Source organism: Nicotiana tabacum, chromosome 8 (genome assembly GCF_000715075.1).
Source record: "Nicotiana tabacum cultivar K326 chromosome 8, ASM71507v2, whole genome shotgun sequence".
Taxonomy (NCBI): Eukaryota; Viridiplantae; Streptophyta; class Magnoliopsida; order Solanales; family Solanaceae; genus Nicotiana; species Nicotiana tabacum.
In genome coordinates, this window is record NC_134087.1 from 79,977,206 (window position 1) to 79,992,290 (window position 15,085).

Below are 15,085 nucleotides of genomic sequence, written 5' to 3' on the forward strand. Positions count from 1 at the left end.
TCATGTCAATAAGTCATGGGAAGAATCATAAAGCATCTTCAAAGGATAAAAATGCTAAACTATTCTATAAGTCCTAAATAAGTAAGGAAAAGGCAAGAGTAGAACACATTGAAGTACTAACAAAACTTCTTGATATAACTAAAAGACTAAGTAGAAACTTAGTCAATAAAAGTTTATACAAGTGCCCCATTATGATAACTGGGGACTTTCACCAAAAAATCTCTTAAAAAACTAAGGGATAAAACCATCATTCAATTGAAGGGGTTGTCACGGAAGCTTCAACTTCCACAGACTGGGTTATAGAAGTTTCACCCTCTGAAGCTGGAATAGCAACATTTTCAGCTGAAGTAGGAATTGTAATCCCAATTGCTGTAGTATTCACTTCCTCATTTAAAAGTTCTTCTGTTCCAGGAACTTCAAGTGCAGGAGAAGGAGTATCAGTGGACTGTTGGCTTTTCTCGATGGTATTTATGACTTTGGCCAGTTCAGACTGCAAGTCAAAACCTTCTTGAGCAGCTTCCGTCAAAGCATCACGACGAGAATTCAGGAAAGCCCAACTCACTTCTATGTTAAAATTTTCCTCTAGAAGTCCATATTCCTTTTCCCACATAGCAAGATCGTTTTTTAAAATTTGATATTCAGCTAAATGGGAATCAAAGGAAGCTTCAAGAGAAGCATGAGAACTCTTCAAGGCATGAATCTCGTCAGAAGAAGTCTGTAAGTCAGCCTGAGCTTGAGTCAAGCTTTGCACTAACTCTCCTGCATATTCTTCCTTTCTAGCCAAAAGTGCCTTCAGCTCTCTAACTTCTTCACTAGCTCTGGATAATTGTTCTGACAAAGAGCATTCCAAAAGCTCTTTGTCTCTTTTCAATTGGCTTGAAGAGGCTTTGACAGTTGCCAGTTCAGAAGTTAAACCACGGTTTTGCTGCTCCAGGAGATTTTTATCTTCTTGCAACTCTTCTATGGTCCCTTGAGCATTTTCGAACTGCTCCTTCCAATTGGTTGCTTCAAGCTGGGCTCCCCTAGCTATTTCCTCAGCCTCGTGGACAGACTTTTCAGACTCACGAGCTTTTCTTTCCAGTAGGGAAATTCTTCTCATTAATTCCGTGCCAATAAGGTTAGCCTACAGAGGTAAGTCATGGAAATGAGAGATTGAAGATAATTTAAAAAAAACTTGTTGGTAGAAATACCTTCAAAGTAGAATGAACTACGTCATTCATCAAAGTTAAGCAGCTATGGCTCTCCATATTCTTCTTCTCGATATCTCCAATTAGAGGTTCGAGCCAAACATCGGCTCTGCCGGTCTTCCTCAAGAGGCTATGATTGGCAGGAACCTCCAAAGTAACACTTCTCATTGTCATATTTCCGCTGCTAGAACCTGTCTCTGTATGATGAATAGAGGGAAGAGGAGCAGTGGAAGGAATGGAGGGAAAAGATGTAGAAACCAACACCGGAGCGGAAGCAGGTGCGGTCGAAGCAGCCAAGGGAACGGATATAGGAGCGGTAGAAATTGGCAAACAAACGGAAGTTGTCAAAACTGGTAAAGAAATACTTACGGCTGGCAGAGGAATGGAGGAAATAGGAACAAATGAGGAAAGAGGAGCTTCATCAAAAACAGGTCCGAGCTCACCACTCCCGAAACCACTGTCAAAAAGGTGCTGAATTGACTCATTATTATCTCTTGGTTCGGCATCCTCATCAGATTGAATCAAAACAGGTTCGGTGGCGGAGGTACGAGCAGGAGTGTTTTCAATTTCATTATCAATGATTATTCGTCTCTTGTCCCTTGGCCTGGTAATTAGGGAGGTACCCTCCTTTTCTTCTTCAGAACTTTCCTTTGTAGCTTTTCTTTTAGGCAGCAAGGCTCGAGCCTTATCTAAATCCAGAGCAGCATTCGCAGACATGCGAATGGCCATAGCTACTTCAGCAGTCATTCCTCTAATGCCAAATCCTGATTAAAGGATGGATATACATGATTAAAGTTGAGGAAAAAGCGCTTAACATGTAAAAAAATTTTATAAAAGAGGGGATACCGTGTGTTTTGACTTTCCAGCCATGTAAGGAAGAAATTGATTTCCAAGTTCTCTGCTCCCTAGAAGCAATCTTCAAAAGTGAGTCTACCCAACCACGAAAGTTGGGAATAGGTTCCACATCTCCCATGGTTGCTACAAAAAACCAAGAAGGGACGAGATTAAAAAACAACTTTCTTTTGAAATTCTCAAAAGTAAGTACGATAAATAAAAGGAAACCTACGTTCAAAATTCCACTTCTCAGGGAAGGGAATATTTGTTTCACCAATCAAGTCCACTGTACGGACAACAACGTAACGAATATACCATCCACGATCTTTATCATCCTCAGGATTTACCAAAACCTTTTTGCTCCTTGCAGTTAAGGTAAAAACCCCATGGCGTATTAAGTTAGGATGGTATAGATGAATGAGGTGAGAAAAGGTGAAATTTACATTGGCCTTGGAAGATAAATATCTCAAACAAGCCACTGTTCTCCACACCAATGGACCAATTTGGGCCAAACAAATTGTAAAGAAACGACAAAAATCGAGAATAACTGGGTTAATCGGAGGATTGAAACCTAAAGTGAAGGGGTAAGTGTAAACAGAAGAATACCCACTTCTAAAAGAGGAAATTCTTTGATTTGGGGAAGAAATTGACATTCGGAGACTATCCTTCCAGTTACAATCTCTTCTTATGGTGGGGATTGTAAGTTCGGTTACTATTGTTGGGTAAGTATCGGCTCTTTCTAAATTTTTAATTTGTTTTTGAAGAGACGTTTTGTCACTTTCAAAAGACAAATCGCCGGGAACTATATCATCAACTGAGGGTTCTTGAGAAGGATCAAGAATTTCCCTACTCTTAGAAGAAGGGGCTTTTGGGATAGAACTCCTTGAAGAAGAACCAGAGGAGCCGCCTCGCGTAGATTCTAACCCTGTTCGAAGCCTACCTCCTCCGCCTCTTCTGTGTCTAACAGGGACGTTGGGGAATTGATCTAGAATTGGAACTTTTTTACGGTTAGGGTTTGAAGAAGACATTGTTAAGAATGAAGTAAGTGCTGAAGATTTGTGAAGAAGACAAATGAGGACAAAGTTATGCGTAAAATGGGAACCGTCAACTTTTTAAGTGTAATGATGAAAAGCCTATAATAAAGGCAGCTATCACTTCGTAAATAGTGAGAGTGAAGAAGTCTCGAAAAAGAGTATGAATAGTGGAATCAATTAGAAAATGACACATGGGCAGAACATTAAATGGAAAAGACTGATGAGACGTTAGTACTGTCATGAGCATTAATTACGGTAAAAATTCCTTTTACATGAAGATCCACTTCCCAATTATTTAATTGATAAAAAAAATAGAAAGTGGGGGGACTATCTGTATTGGGAAAAAACTGAGTTTATATTAAAAGATGATGTGGCATGACACGTGCATTAGTTAAATGGTCAAAGCGCAGCAATTGACTAAGAGGCACGGATGGAAACAGCCACGAGAAGAAGAATTTAAATAGGCACGAGACAACGTATAGATACGAGTCTCGTACCAATTTAAATTATCTACAGCCAACGGATAGAAGGCATTGAAAGCAAAGATCTGGTGACAGAAAGGAGTCCAAATTCATTATTAAATACTTGATACGTTATGAAGTCGATATTTAATAGGAATGATTGTATAACGGCTTATTTAATATCATTTATTACTCATGATTATATCATTAAAGCTGAGGCTTCATTCCTTTACCTAGAATTATCTATAAAAGGAAGAAATATCATCATTTGTAAGGACACGGAATACTATTGAGAATTTATTGAAATATACATTTATTTGCTTCTTACCATCGTTCTCAAAAGTATTTTATTTTTGTCTCCTGATTATCAGTAACCCGAATTTCTTTTTAGCTTTGACCAAAGACTCAGATTTTTGGTTAAACGCTCATCATCTCAACTTATTCTACCATTTTTACTGCTTCAACTTGGGGGGAGGGGGAGGGGCTACAGCAGCGGCAAATGATATAGTTTTATTCATTTTGCTTTTTTTCTGATGTTTTATTTACTTATTTTGTTTAAAAGCTTTTCTTTAACTCAAAAGCCACATGGCACTTTTTCATTTGTTAGTTTTGCCATGTTAGTCGCGTGAACTCCACCCATTATATCTTTTATATTGGTTAGTCATGAGGGGGTTGATAGGTACAAATTGACTTATATTAAAGTGTTTAATTGGAACAAGTCTCAGATAGAGTGTTAAAGTAAAATTTGATACCAACTTTAGGGGGCTCTATATGTATTTGGCCTAGAAAGAAGTACTAATTGCGATCATAGTGTGGATGAAAATAATATGTATGTCATTCACATTTGCTTAGTAAAGCTAGAAATAAAAGTTTGACATCCGGTCTTACTTTTATTTAATTTGGTAAATGTTCAACGAAGTATTAGAGTTCCTGACCTATTTATATATTCCGTACGTATTTCGTATGTGATGTTCATGTGATGTGTTTTACATGCTTGAAAGGTAACGGCTTGGGGTGCTTCGATAGCCGGCAGGGACGTGAGTCTCACTAATAGAATTTAAGGGTCCACCAAACTTATATAGAGAATCAGGTTCTCTATTAGTTTTCATAGAACGCACGCACATTGCAGTAAGTAAATGACACAGAGAATTATACGTGAAAAATTTCCAGCTCAACGGGATTAAAAACCACGACCTACCCTTGTAGGATTTCAACTTCACTACTGAGCAACTTTTAGATTACAACCTATGTAACCTAGGAATCAACCTCTTAATCCCTCACTAACTTGTAACACTCTATTACAAGCCACTTTATAATAACTCTATTACAAAGATTTTACAACTCGACTAACTCTAGTCAAGACAAAACACAAGATTTATGATTTACAAAGGGTTTCCTAAATGCTTCTAACTAAGCTAAGTAGGAATTACAAGTAAAGAACTTTTACCAAGTTACAACTCAACTAAGGACATATTCTTTGTTCTTGATGCACTTGAGAATCGTTTGCTGGATGATCAATCACAGTGAGAGTGCTTGAATAAATTATCTAAGTGTTCAAGTAATTTATTTTACCTTCCTTGATGTTAATAATACATTTGTGACATCACTCAGAGTGATGTAAGTAAGTTAGGTAAAGGGCATTCCCTATAAGATTTACTGCTGCACTATTTCTGTACTGTAGCGTATGCAGACAACAACTTTACAGCTGGGAAGTTGACTTGTGCAGTTTTCTCGGGAACTGGTATCTACCTGTTCCCTCTGTTGTTCCTTTGACTCTGAAGAGTTGAACTGTGTCCCCAACTGGAGACTTCTTGATCTTTAAGTTCTTAAGGATGTGTATCAGGTTTCTTATCTGGTTCTTAACAATAAGTTTGTTAGATCATCCAAACATAACAGGGATACATATATAACCTATTATTTCTCTCTTTTTGATGCATACAAACTTATAATTCAAGTTTCCCCTAAGAACCAGAATGACATTAGCACTTCTTGTATTCCCCGTAAAACTGTTTCCCATCCTGTTCTCCCTGAATTATGTTTCTCCCTTTTGGCATCATAAAAAAATCAGCAATAGGCTTTAAGCAAAAAGAAGTCTAGCGTGAGTTTAACTCATGACACTTATGTGCACACAACATGACTAAAAACAGAGCATGAAAGCAAGGCATATACAACAAAAGGGAAAAAACTTCCATTAAACGATTTGGATTTTACTACAGGAGCAGTTTCAATATTGCCAGCAACCATCCACAATTCAAAACAAAAAAAAGTATCAACCACAAACCATCATCAGAAAAATTATAAGAAACGGACACTTAAAACTGGACACTGGAGGGGATACTGTTTAGGGAGCACTGGAAGGAGAGGGCTTATAGGAAGGGGCAAGGGTTTGGAGGACTAAATCCATTCGAGCATTCGCCGACATTTGCTCATTGAGTAGTTTCTCTTTTACGTCCTCCACCTATTTCTTGAGCTCAGCATTCTCCTTGGTCAGACGGGCAACCTCCTCGCTTTAAGAGCTACTGGAACCAGGTGCCTCCTGAAGCTGACTCAAGTGACTCTTAAGAATAGCATTCTTTGCTTTCAACTGCCTTATCTCAGTAGTGGCACTGTTCTAAGCATTGATCAATTGAGAAATGGTAGAAGTGCTTCCAACTCCTCCAACCCTATCAATGCACTCACATTTTTCGAGAGTGGACTTAGAGAAAGTTTGTTTCTTAGTGCCCACTTTAGCTTGTCCCAGAGGAACCTTGAAGTACTCAAAGACCTTGGTGAGAAGGAACCCATAAGGCAGCCCATGATTACCATCTTTGAACTCTACCACTTTCTACGTGTGTTCTATAATGATCCCAAGCAAGTTGATGGTAGTGTAGTTGTCCAGTGCTTCCATGAAAACAAGGTCTACACGGGAAGTAATGGATCTTCTCTCAGCACGAGGGAGCAAGACCTTGTTCACCATCTCAAATAAGAATTGGTACACAGGAAGGATGGCCTTCTTCTGTACCTGTTCCCCTTGCTAAACTGCTCTGTCCTTCAGGATAGCGTTTTTGAAGTTTGAAGAACAAGTCCCTGAACAGTAGACAACCCTTCAGCAGGTACACCTAGAATAGATCCCAACAAAGCAGAGTCCATTACCATATAAACTCCATTCACCAGTACGCAGATGTGATCATCCACAACTTTGAAGAAGTCGTCATAGAAACTCTGTACTTCCTCCTCGTACACTTTTGGAGCATCACTTGTGAACAAATGTGTCCACTGTTGAAACTCACAAATTTCAACCAATTGTCGCATTCCAGCCTCCTCCAAAATGTCAGGGGCAAATGTGCAGTCCCATAGCACTTTTTGATTCCTCAATTTCTCTTTTGCAGCACTTTGGGGATCATCAACTTTCGCCTTCTTGGAGGAACCAGGTTCCTCATCATTATCAACTTTTCTTTTAACAAACTTGCAGACATTCTTTCCTTTTTCATCAGACTTCACTGACTTTTCACCCAATTCTTCCATCACCTTGGCACCATACTCTTCCACCAACTTATCACCAACTTCTTCCCCCAACTTTTCACTAGAGACAACATCATCAAACTTGTTCAGACTTTCAGCATTCACAAAAGATCCCTTTTTAGGCTTGGGGAGACCATGTGATGGGTTTTCAATGTCTTAAACTTATACTTCTTATGTTTTGATGATCTAACAAACTTGTTGTGAAGAACTAGATAGAGTACCTTGTCCCACATGATACATATCTCATGTGAACTGTTCGAAGCCTGAAAATAAGTAAATGGATCAATAACCACAGGGAGGAACACAATAGGGACCCGATGTATTGGTCCTTTAGGGTTCTCTAACAAAAGCACAAGTCAGTGACTGTACGCATTCAATATAAAGAGAAACACAACAGGGACCTACTCCTTTGAAGTTCTCTGACAGAAGTACAGATCAAGTGTACAACTGGAATGTAGCAGAAGAAAGTGACCATCTAACAACTATTACAGAAGAGGAACACAACCAGGACCTGGTCCGTTGGTATGTCCTGACATAAAGCACAAAGTCCAGCTGGAACGCAATTGCCCAGAAGTGGTTGTGCAGATAGTGCAGCAGTCACTTCTTACTGAGAAGAAGTACACCAAGAATTGATACCACTATCTATTGTGATATCTTTTTATGATAAAACAACCTGGTGCAAGACACACCATTACATGTGCATTCAGTGATATTCTCTCAAGAAGAAGAAGCATCGATCCGACATTAAAATCACTGGTGTGTCAATAACAAGAAGACAACTCCACTAAGGATCAGTTTCTAAACGAAGTCTTATGTATATCCATAGTTGAGTTGTAATCTTGTTAATTGTTCTACATTGATTCCTAGTTTGCTTTCTTAGAAGCGCTGTTTTAGGAACAAACAAAATTCATAAACTTTAGAGTTTATGTTGTGATTAGAAATAGTCATAAGTTAAATCCTCTGTAGCTAGGAGATTTAGAGAGTGGCTTGTGGTGGTTGCATCACAAGTTAGTTTAAAGTCTTTGCAATAGGGTTTTTGCAAAGTGGCTTATAATAGGTAGATTACAAGTTAGTTGAGTTAAAAGCCTACAAGAGTAGGTCATGGTTTTTTGATCTCCTTGTGTGGGATTTTTTCACGTAGAAAAATCTCTTGCCTTCTTTACTTTCAGCCTTTACAACATTCTATGTATCAGTCTTATACGGGACAAGGTACTCTATAATTTGGTGGACTCATATAAGCTATCAATTGGTATCAGAGCAGGTTCCTCCTATCAAGCTAACACCTAGGAAGGATCCTAAATAGCTGCTCCACCAAGATTTGAAGAAGGACAATCAACATATAGACCTCCCAGATTCAATGGTCAATACTATGGATGGTGGAAGACTCGGATGCATGATTTCATAATGGCTGAAGATTCATAACTATGGGACATAATTTGTGATGGTCCACTTGTTCCCATGAAGAAACTTGAAGAAACAAGACTATTGGTGCCCAAAGGGAGAAGAGAGTACATCGACACTAACAGAAAAGCTGTAGAAAAGAACTATTGTGCCAAAAAAATCTTGATGTGTGGCATAGGACCTGATGAGTACAATAGAGTATCAGCTTGTGATACTGCCAAAGAAATATGGGAAGCCTTACAAACTGCACACGAAGGAACTACTCAAGTCAAACAATCCAAGATCGACATGATCACTACTGAATACGAGCTCTTCAGGATGAAGGATGATGAGTCCATACAAGATATGCACACCAGATTCACCTCCATCATAAATGAGCTTTACTCACTTGGAGATGTCATTCCCAAAAACAAGCTTGTAAGGAAAATTCTCAGTGTTCTACTTGGGTCTTGAGAAAGTAAGGTAAATGCCATCACAGAAGCTAAAGATCTACAGACTCTGACCATGGATGAGTTGATTGGTAATCTGAAAACATACGAGATGAAAAGAAAGAAAGACAGTGAAAGAAGAGAGCCTAAGAAGGAAAAAAACCTGATGCTTAAGGCTGAAAGGAGTGATTCAAGTGATGAAGACAGTGATATGGCCTATCTTACTAAGAGATTTCAAAAAATTGTTTGAAGAAATGGTGGCATACCAAAGTGGGGCAGTTCAAGTAAAACAAGGAACAACGATCTTTATCACGGATGTGGAAAGTCAGGGCATTTCATCAAAGACTACCCACTCGCGAAACAGGAGCAGTACAAGCAAAATCCTGACAAAGCAGGAAAAAGGAGCCTGGTTCCAGAGAAAAGATTCAATCGAAAAGGTGTTGCAGACAATATCGTTAAGCACGCTCTTGCTGCTTGGGGAGACTCCTCAAGTGAATCCGAAAGGGAATCAGATGTAGAAAATAGTTCCATGATGGCAGTGAAAACTGAAGCAACGAAGTACGATTCACTATTCGCACTGATGGCTCAGTTAGATGATGATGATGATGAAGATGAAGATGATGAGGTAAACTTCAGGGATGTTCAGAGAAATCTGAAATCTTATTCCTCTAAGAAACTAAGGTCTTTATCAAATGTCCTAATTGATGCTTATTATAGTCTTGTAAATGATAAGGAGATCCTGACCGTAGAACTAGGAGAGGCCGAACAATCTAGAGATGATCTAGTGGTCTGTATAGTGGACTTAAATGAGACCATAGCTAATCTTGAACTAGAGAAGGAGGCCCTGAATGAAAACATAACTAGTGTGGAGAGTGAGAGAGACGATATGATGGTAGTAGTTGTTGATATAAAAGAAATAATAAAAGGTCTTAGCAATGAGAAACACACCTTAGAAGAAAATATTGCCTCCACTGAAGAGGAAAGGGATGACCTTCTAGTGATATGCGCTGATCTAGAGGAAACCATTGAGGGACTTAATAGAGAACATAGGAGTGTAAGTCTTGGGAAAGGGAAGGAAGTGGCCAGTGAGTCGCACATCTTGCTCGAAAAGGAGTTAACTATTGTAAAAACCAGTCTCTGCAGTGAACTCGAGAGGAATCAGCAACTCCAAACTGAGTTGGAGAAAGTAAGAAATGATCTTGAGAAATCCCTGAAGTGGACCTCGTCCGCAGATGCTGTCACTACCATGTATCTCAACAATAGTGGGAACAAGCAGGGCATCGGGTTCCAAAGGGAGAAAACTCCCTATAACCCACATAACAAGTATGTCACTGTACTTGATAACTGGCTATATACCCACTGCGGAAACAATGGGCATTTTAAATAAAATTGCTAGGCCAGAGTTCAGTCTGCTTAGAAGAACAAAGCGTTTGCTGATAAAGTGACTACTAGCAAAGGACCAGGTACCACTCGCAAAAAGCGGATGCTGCCTGCGTGGACTAGGAAATCCCTCATTCATCCTTTTTATGGTAACAAGGGACCCAAACTAGTTTGGGTTCCTAAATCTAACCCTTGATGTGCATGAGCAAGGAACAATGAGAGGGAGCGGACTACGATGGACTACGGACAGAAGATGGTCAAAACACGCAGCTGAAGAACATCATGAATTTCTTCTCACTGAAAGACCTACAGGAAGGGAATGTATCCTTGAGAAGAAAGTAAAGGGTACATTCTCAGTGAATGAAAAGGCAGAAAGGTTCCTTTTTGCACTTGAGTGGGAATGAGCACTATGTGAATGACCTAAAAAATGCTGTCATCAATCTGATAACTAGCCAAGTAGTATCAATGAACAAAGGAAACAAGAACAATCACTCATGTTAATCATCAAGTGGAGAATGAGATGAGTGAAGTCACAACCATAGGATGAAGGAGTAGTATATGCAAATTTCTCACCTCCAAAGAAACTAACTCAGCCGGACCTGGTATGTGGTTTGCCAAACTCAAGCGTCACCTGGACATAAGTTCACAAAAATGATAGAGGAGGAGGAGAAGGGATCTCGCACAATTTCTCAAACTCCAAGGATCGTATAACCAAAATGGCATAGTTGAAAGAAAGAACGGATATGGAAATTGCTATATGGACTGTGCTCATCGCCTTGGAATTGCCAAGAAACTCCAGGCAAAAGAAATGAATACTGCTCTCTCTTTGAGAACAGGTGTCGGACCAGGTTCCTCTTAAATCAAAATTCACTAGGAGCTGCCAAATTGGAAGAAAATGCCTTGTTCTTGACAACATGAAGGATCAGCTTGAGAAGCTCAATGCAAAAGGACGAGATAAGGAATCCTTCTGGGTTACAATCTACAAAACAAGGCCATAGGGTCTCCAACAAAGGAGGCACAAAATGGCAGGAGATGCTCATGGGGTATTCAATAAAACACTCTCCCTTGCCAAGAAAGAAACCATGATGATTAATATGATGAACCAATCCTACCTCTAGGAAATATCTGAGGCTTTAAATTAGGAGGATGATAAAGTAAGCAAGATGAAGGAGACTGGAAAAAGACAATGCAACATCATCCTTCATGTCTCACAAAGACCTGGTATATCACTTGTTACCACTGAAGCTGAAGGAATAAGTAAAGATGCAGCTCATGGCACTACACAAGCAGCAGAACACAAAGTGTGGGAAATCAAATTAATCTACATATCTCTCTCTTCAACCAACTTCTGTCTCAAATTGGAAGACCAAAGTGCACCTGGCATGATTCATGCCTCATCTTCTAGGAGACAAGGAAGCAAAACGAAATGACCTCATCAACAACTAGAGAGAAATTGCAAACACATTGAAGGGTGAGATCCTCTTCTGAGAGTTAATATGAAGAAGGCATTGATTGGTGGAAAGCATTGCAGAACAGAAGACCAAACTCCAAATATTTGCATTAAAGCCTCAAGTAGTGAATATTTTGGATAAACCAAGGTGAAGACGGGGTCACAAAATCTAATGAAGAACCTGATCCTCCATCTGTTGACTATGTAAGACACCGTCAGGTAAAGGTAAATAAAGTGTTTTCTGACCAAGCCTAACTTACACCAATACCGTTGTAGATAAACACGCATGACGATCATAAAAGCTAAATGTACAGTTATGAACTACAAGAAGGGGGGCTGCTAAAACCTTGTTTAAAAGATTGCTCTGGCATCAGATTCCTGTATCTCAAGTTAGTAGTAATGTGCTTAAATTTTGCATGCCCTTCCTAAACAAAAAAAATTTAATATAAATATCTGTAATTCAGCTGCCACATCATCCGACTTTTCGTCGTCTGTGTGTCATGTCTTGTCCGTCAAATCCCTTCATCCTCTCTGCATGGTAACACTTCCCTACAAACCTACCGCCGTTTTAAGAACTATTCAGAACCTGTTTCACTCTCCACTCATCATTAGTTCTCCTTCCAATAAAACTTTCTTTCTCTCTCACCGCAAGTCATGAACCTTCATCTTCTGTATATAGCTAGGATCCTCTTCCCATCTATCTCTTTCTCTCTCTACTCATCTACTAAGTACTCATCTAATGGCGATCAAACAATCTTCTTATTCCCTTGCCGTTAACACTGCTCCCACTTCTTTATCATCATTGAAATCATTCCCAAAACATTATTGTTTCATGCCTTCTACCACCTTACACATTTCTGGTTCCTCCTCCACCCCTACAGTGTTTCCATTTGTGATAAACCCTGTTCACCACTATTTTGAGAATCTTATGTCTAGTCAATCCTACAATCTCATTAAAGACCACACAGGAGGTCTTACTCCTCGAATATCAGAAGCCCTTGAGGATGATCCTGACCAGTACCTGAACACCTCCATGTTGGACTCAGTGACTCTCAAGGAGTCACCTGAAAAGGAAGCAGCTCATAACATTATGGCTATATCTGCAAAGAGTCTAATGAATGAAGGAGGTTATCTCTCTTCTGAGTATTAGGGGGAAGGCGTGCCATTCTTAGGAGATGTAAGAACCACAACACTCTTCGAGTCATTGGCTCATGAGATATTCTCAGAAAAGCCTTCTGATGAACCTGATTCACTTCCATGCAAACTCACTCCTGTACCTCCTGTTCATTCCAAGCTCTTGGATTCTTCCTTCAAATCACCCATCACCAGGTCACTACAACAAGAGAATTTTGAATCCTCATTACAGAAAAGTAAGAGGAACGTCAAAATAAGGAAAAAGAGGACAATAAATCCCAAAGATTTCATCAAGAGTGTGTCAGTAAATCAGATAGACAAAAATGCCTCCACGGAACCTGGTTCCTTAGTACAACAGTCTATGACAAGTAAGGAAACTATTGAGGAATAGAAAGGGTCATCGGTGAAGTACAACAGCAAGTCTAAACGGAGTAAAACTGAGCTAGCCGTGCCTGAGGACAATACGGTAGGGGCAGCAAGCTGGAAAGGAAAGTCTGGAGAAGGAACTAGCAAACAAAGAGGGGAAACCATTAAGGAACCTGGTACAACAAGGTCCTTGACCTGTGATGGTGTTCAGTGGTAGCAGAGATTAAGAACTCAAAAAGTGTTGTGGGGCCGAATATTTGATCCAGCAATTTCGGAGATGGCAGGTGTGAGACAAATTCTGGAGATTGAACACCTGTTTGAAGGGAGCATGCCTCTGGTGTATGAAGATGCAGTGCAAATCTTCTACTCATCTCTCTTCATTGTCAAGGGGGATCACATCTGTGCACTTGTAAATGGAGTGGACATTGTACTCGACGCTTCAACGTTAGGAAAGGTTCTTAGAATTCCGTGTGAAGGCGTGTCCTTAGTTAAGGATGTTTGTGGAATAAACTTTAGGAGAGCCATTATGTAAGAGCAAGCCATCCAACAGGGGGAACATGTCCCTAAGAAGGTATTGCTTCCTGAGTACCAGCTTCTCTTTGAACTAGTTAATAAAGTACTCTTACCCCGATCTGAGAGACGTTCCATTGCTACAAAGTCAGATTTGGTCCTGATGGAAGCGCTTGATGAGTTTGTACCTATCAATTTGCCCGAAATCATGATAGATCATATGTAGAAGGTGGTAAATTTTAAAGGTGGCAATCATGGGTTACCTTATGGATTTCTCCTCACTCAGGTGTTCAGATTCTATAAGGTTTGGCAACCCCAGAGTGGGAACACGCAAGCAAACCTTCTTTAAGACCACTCTAGAAGAATGTGTTCCTTCTTCTTCTTCTTATTCTTCTTCTTCTTCTTCTTCTTCTTCTTCTTCTTCTTCTTCTTCTTCTTCTTCTTCTTATTCTTCTTCTTCTTCTTCTTCTTCTTCTTCATTTCATATGTTTTCAGATTACCGACAAGCTTATCAATGGTTAGCTCCTGCAAGTCCTTCGCATCTGGGATAGCATTCACTTTGCTTTCCTAGGAGCTGGGCAGGACACTGAGTATTTTCCTGACAAGTTTGTTTCTTGGAATGATTTCTCCAAGAGAGTGAAACTCATTGATGATAGAGGTAAAACGAGTGTGCATGTGTTGGATGGATTCATCATCTTTCATCTTGAAAAGCTCGTATTCAGTTGTAAGCATGTAAATCTTTGATTGCTTGACGTGTGTTGTTCCTTCATGAGCAGTCTGAAGAGCTTCCCAGATTTCTTTTGCTGATTGGCATGCCGATATCCTGTTATATTCATCAGGACCAATGCCACATAGAAGAATTTTCTTTGCACGAAAATTCTTTTCTATGGCCTTTCGATCAACGTCATTGAATTCCTTCCTCGTTTTGGGAATGGTTACAGCAGGGTCACCAACAGTCTTGGTAGGAATAAATGGTCTATCACATATGACATCCCATAGCTTGGAATCTTCATCCATGATGAAGTCATGCATCCTAGTATTCTACCATCCATAATATTGGTCGTTGAACCTTGGTGGTCTGTAAGTAGACTGGCCTTCTTCAAAGTTTGGCGGAGCAGCTATGAGGATCCTTTCTAGGTGTTAACCTAATAGAAAGAACCAGCTATGATACTAATTGATAGAATTTAAGGGTCCACCAAACTACATAGAGAACCGGGTTCTCTATTAGTTTCCACAGAACGCATGCACACTGCAGTAAGTAAATGACATAGAGGAATTTTACGTGGAAAATTCCTAGCTCAACGGGATTACCTTGTAGGATTTCAACTTCACTACTAAGCAAATTTTAGATTACAACCTATGTAACTTAGGAATCAACCTCTTAATCCCTCACTAACTT

The 15,085-nt window shown here is 39.7% G+C and overlaps 1 protein-coding gene across 1 annotated transcript; it reads right to left on the bottom strand.

Moving 5' to 3' along the window:
• Positions 1-14,253: 14,253 nt before the first annotated feature.
• Positions 14,254-14,718, bottom strand: LOC142163188 (uncharacterized). Its single transcript, XM_075220446.1, has one exon. It carries the CDS (start codon positions 14,716-14,718, stop codon positions 14,254-14,256), a length of 465 nt encoding a protein of 154 aa, XP_075076547.1.
• Positions 14,719-15,085: the final 367 nt, after the last annotated feature.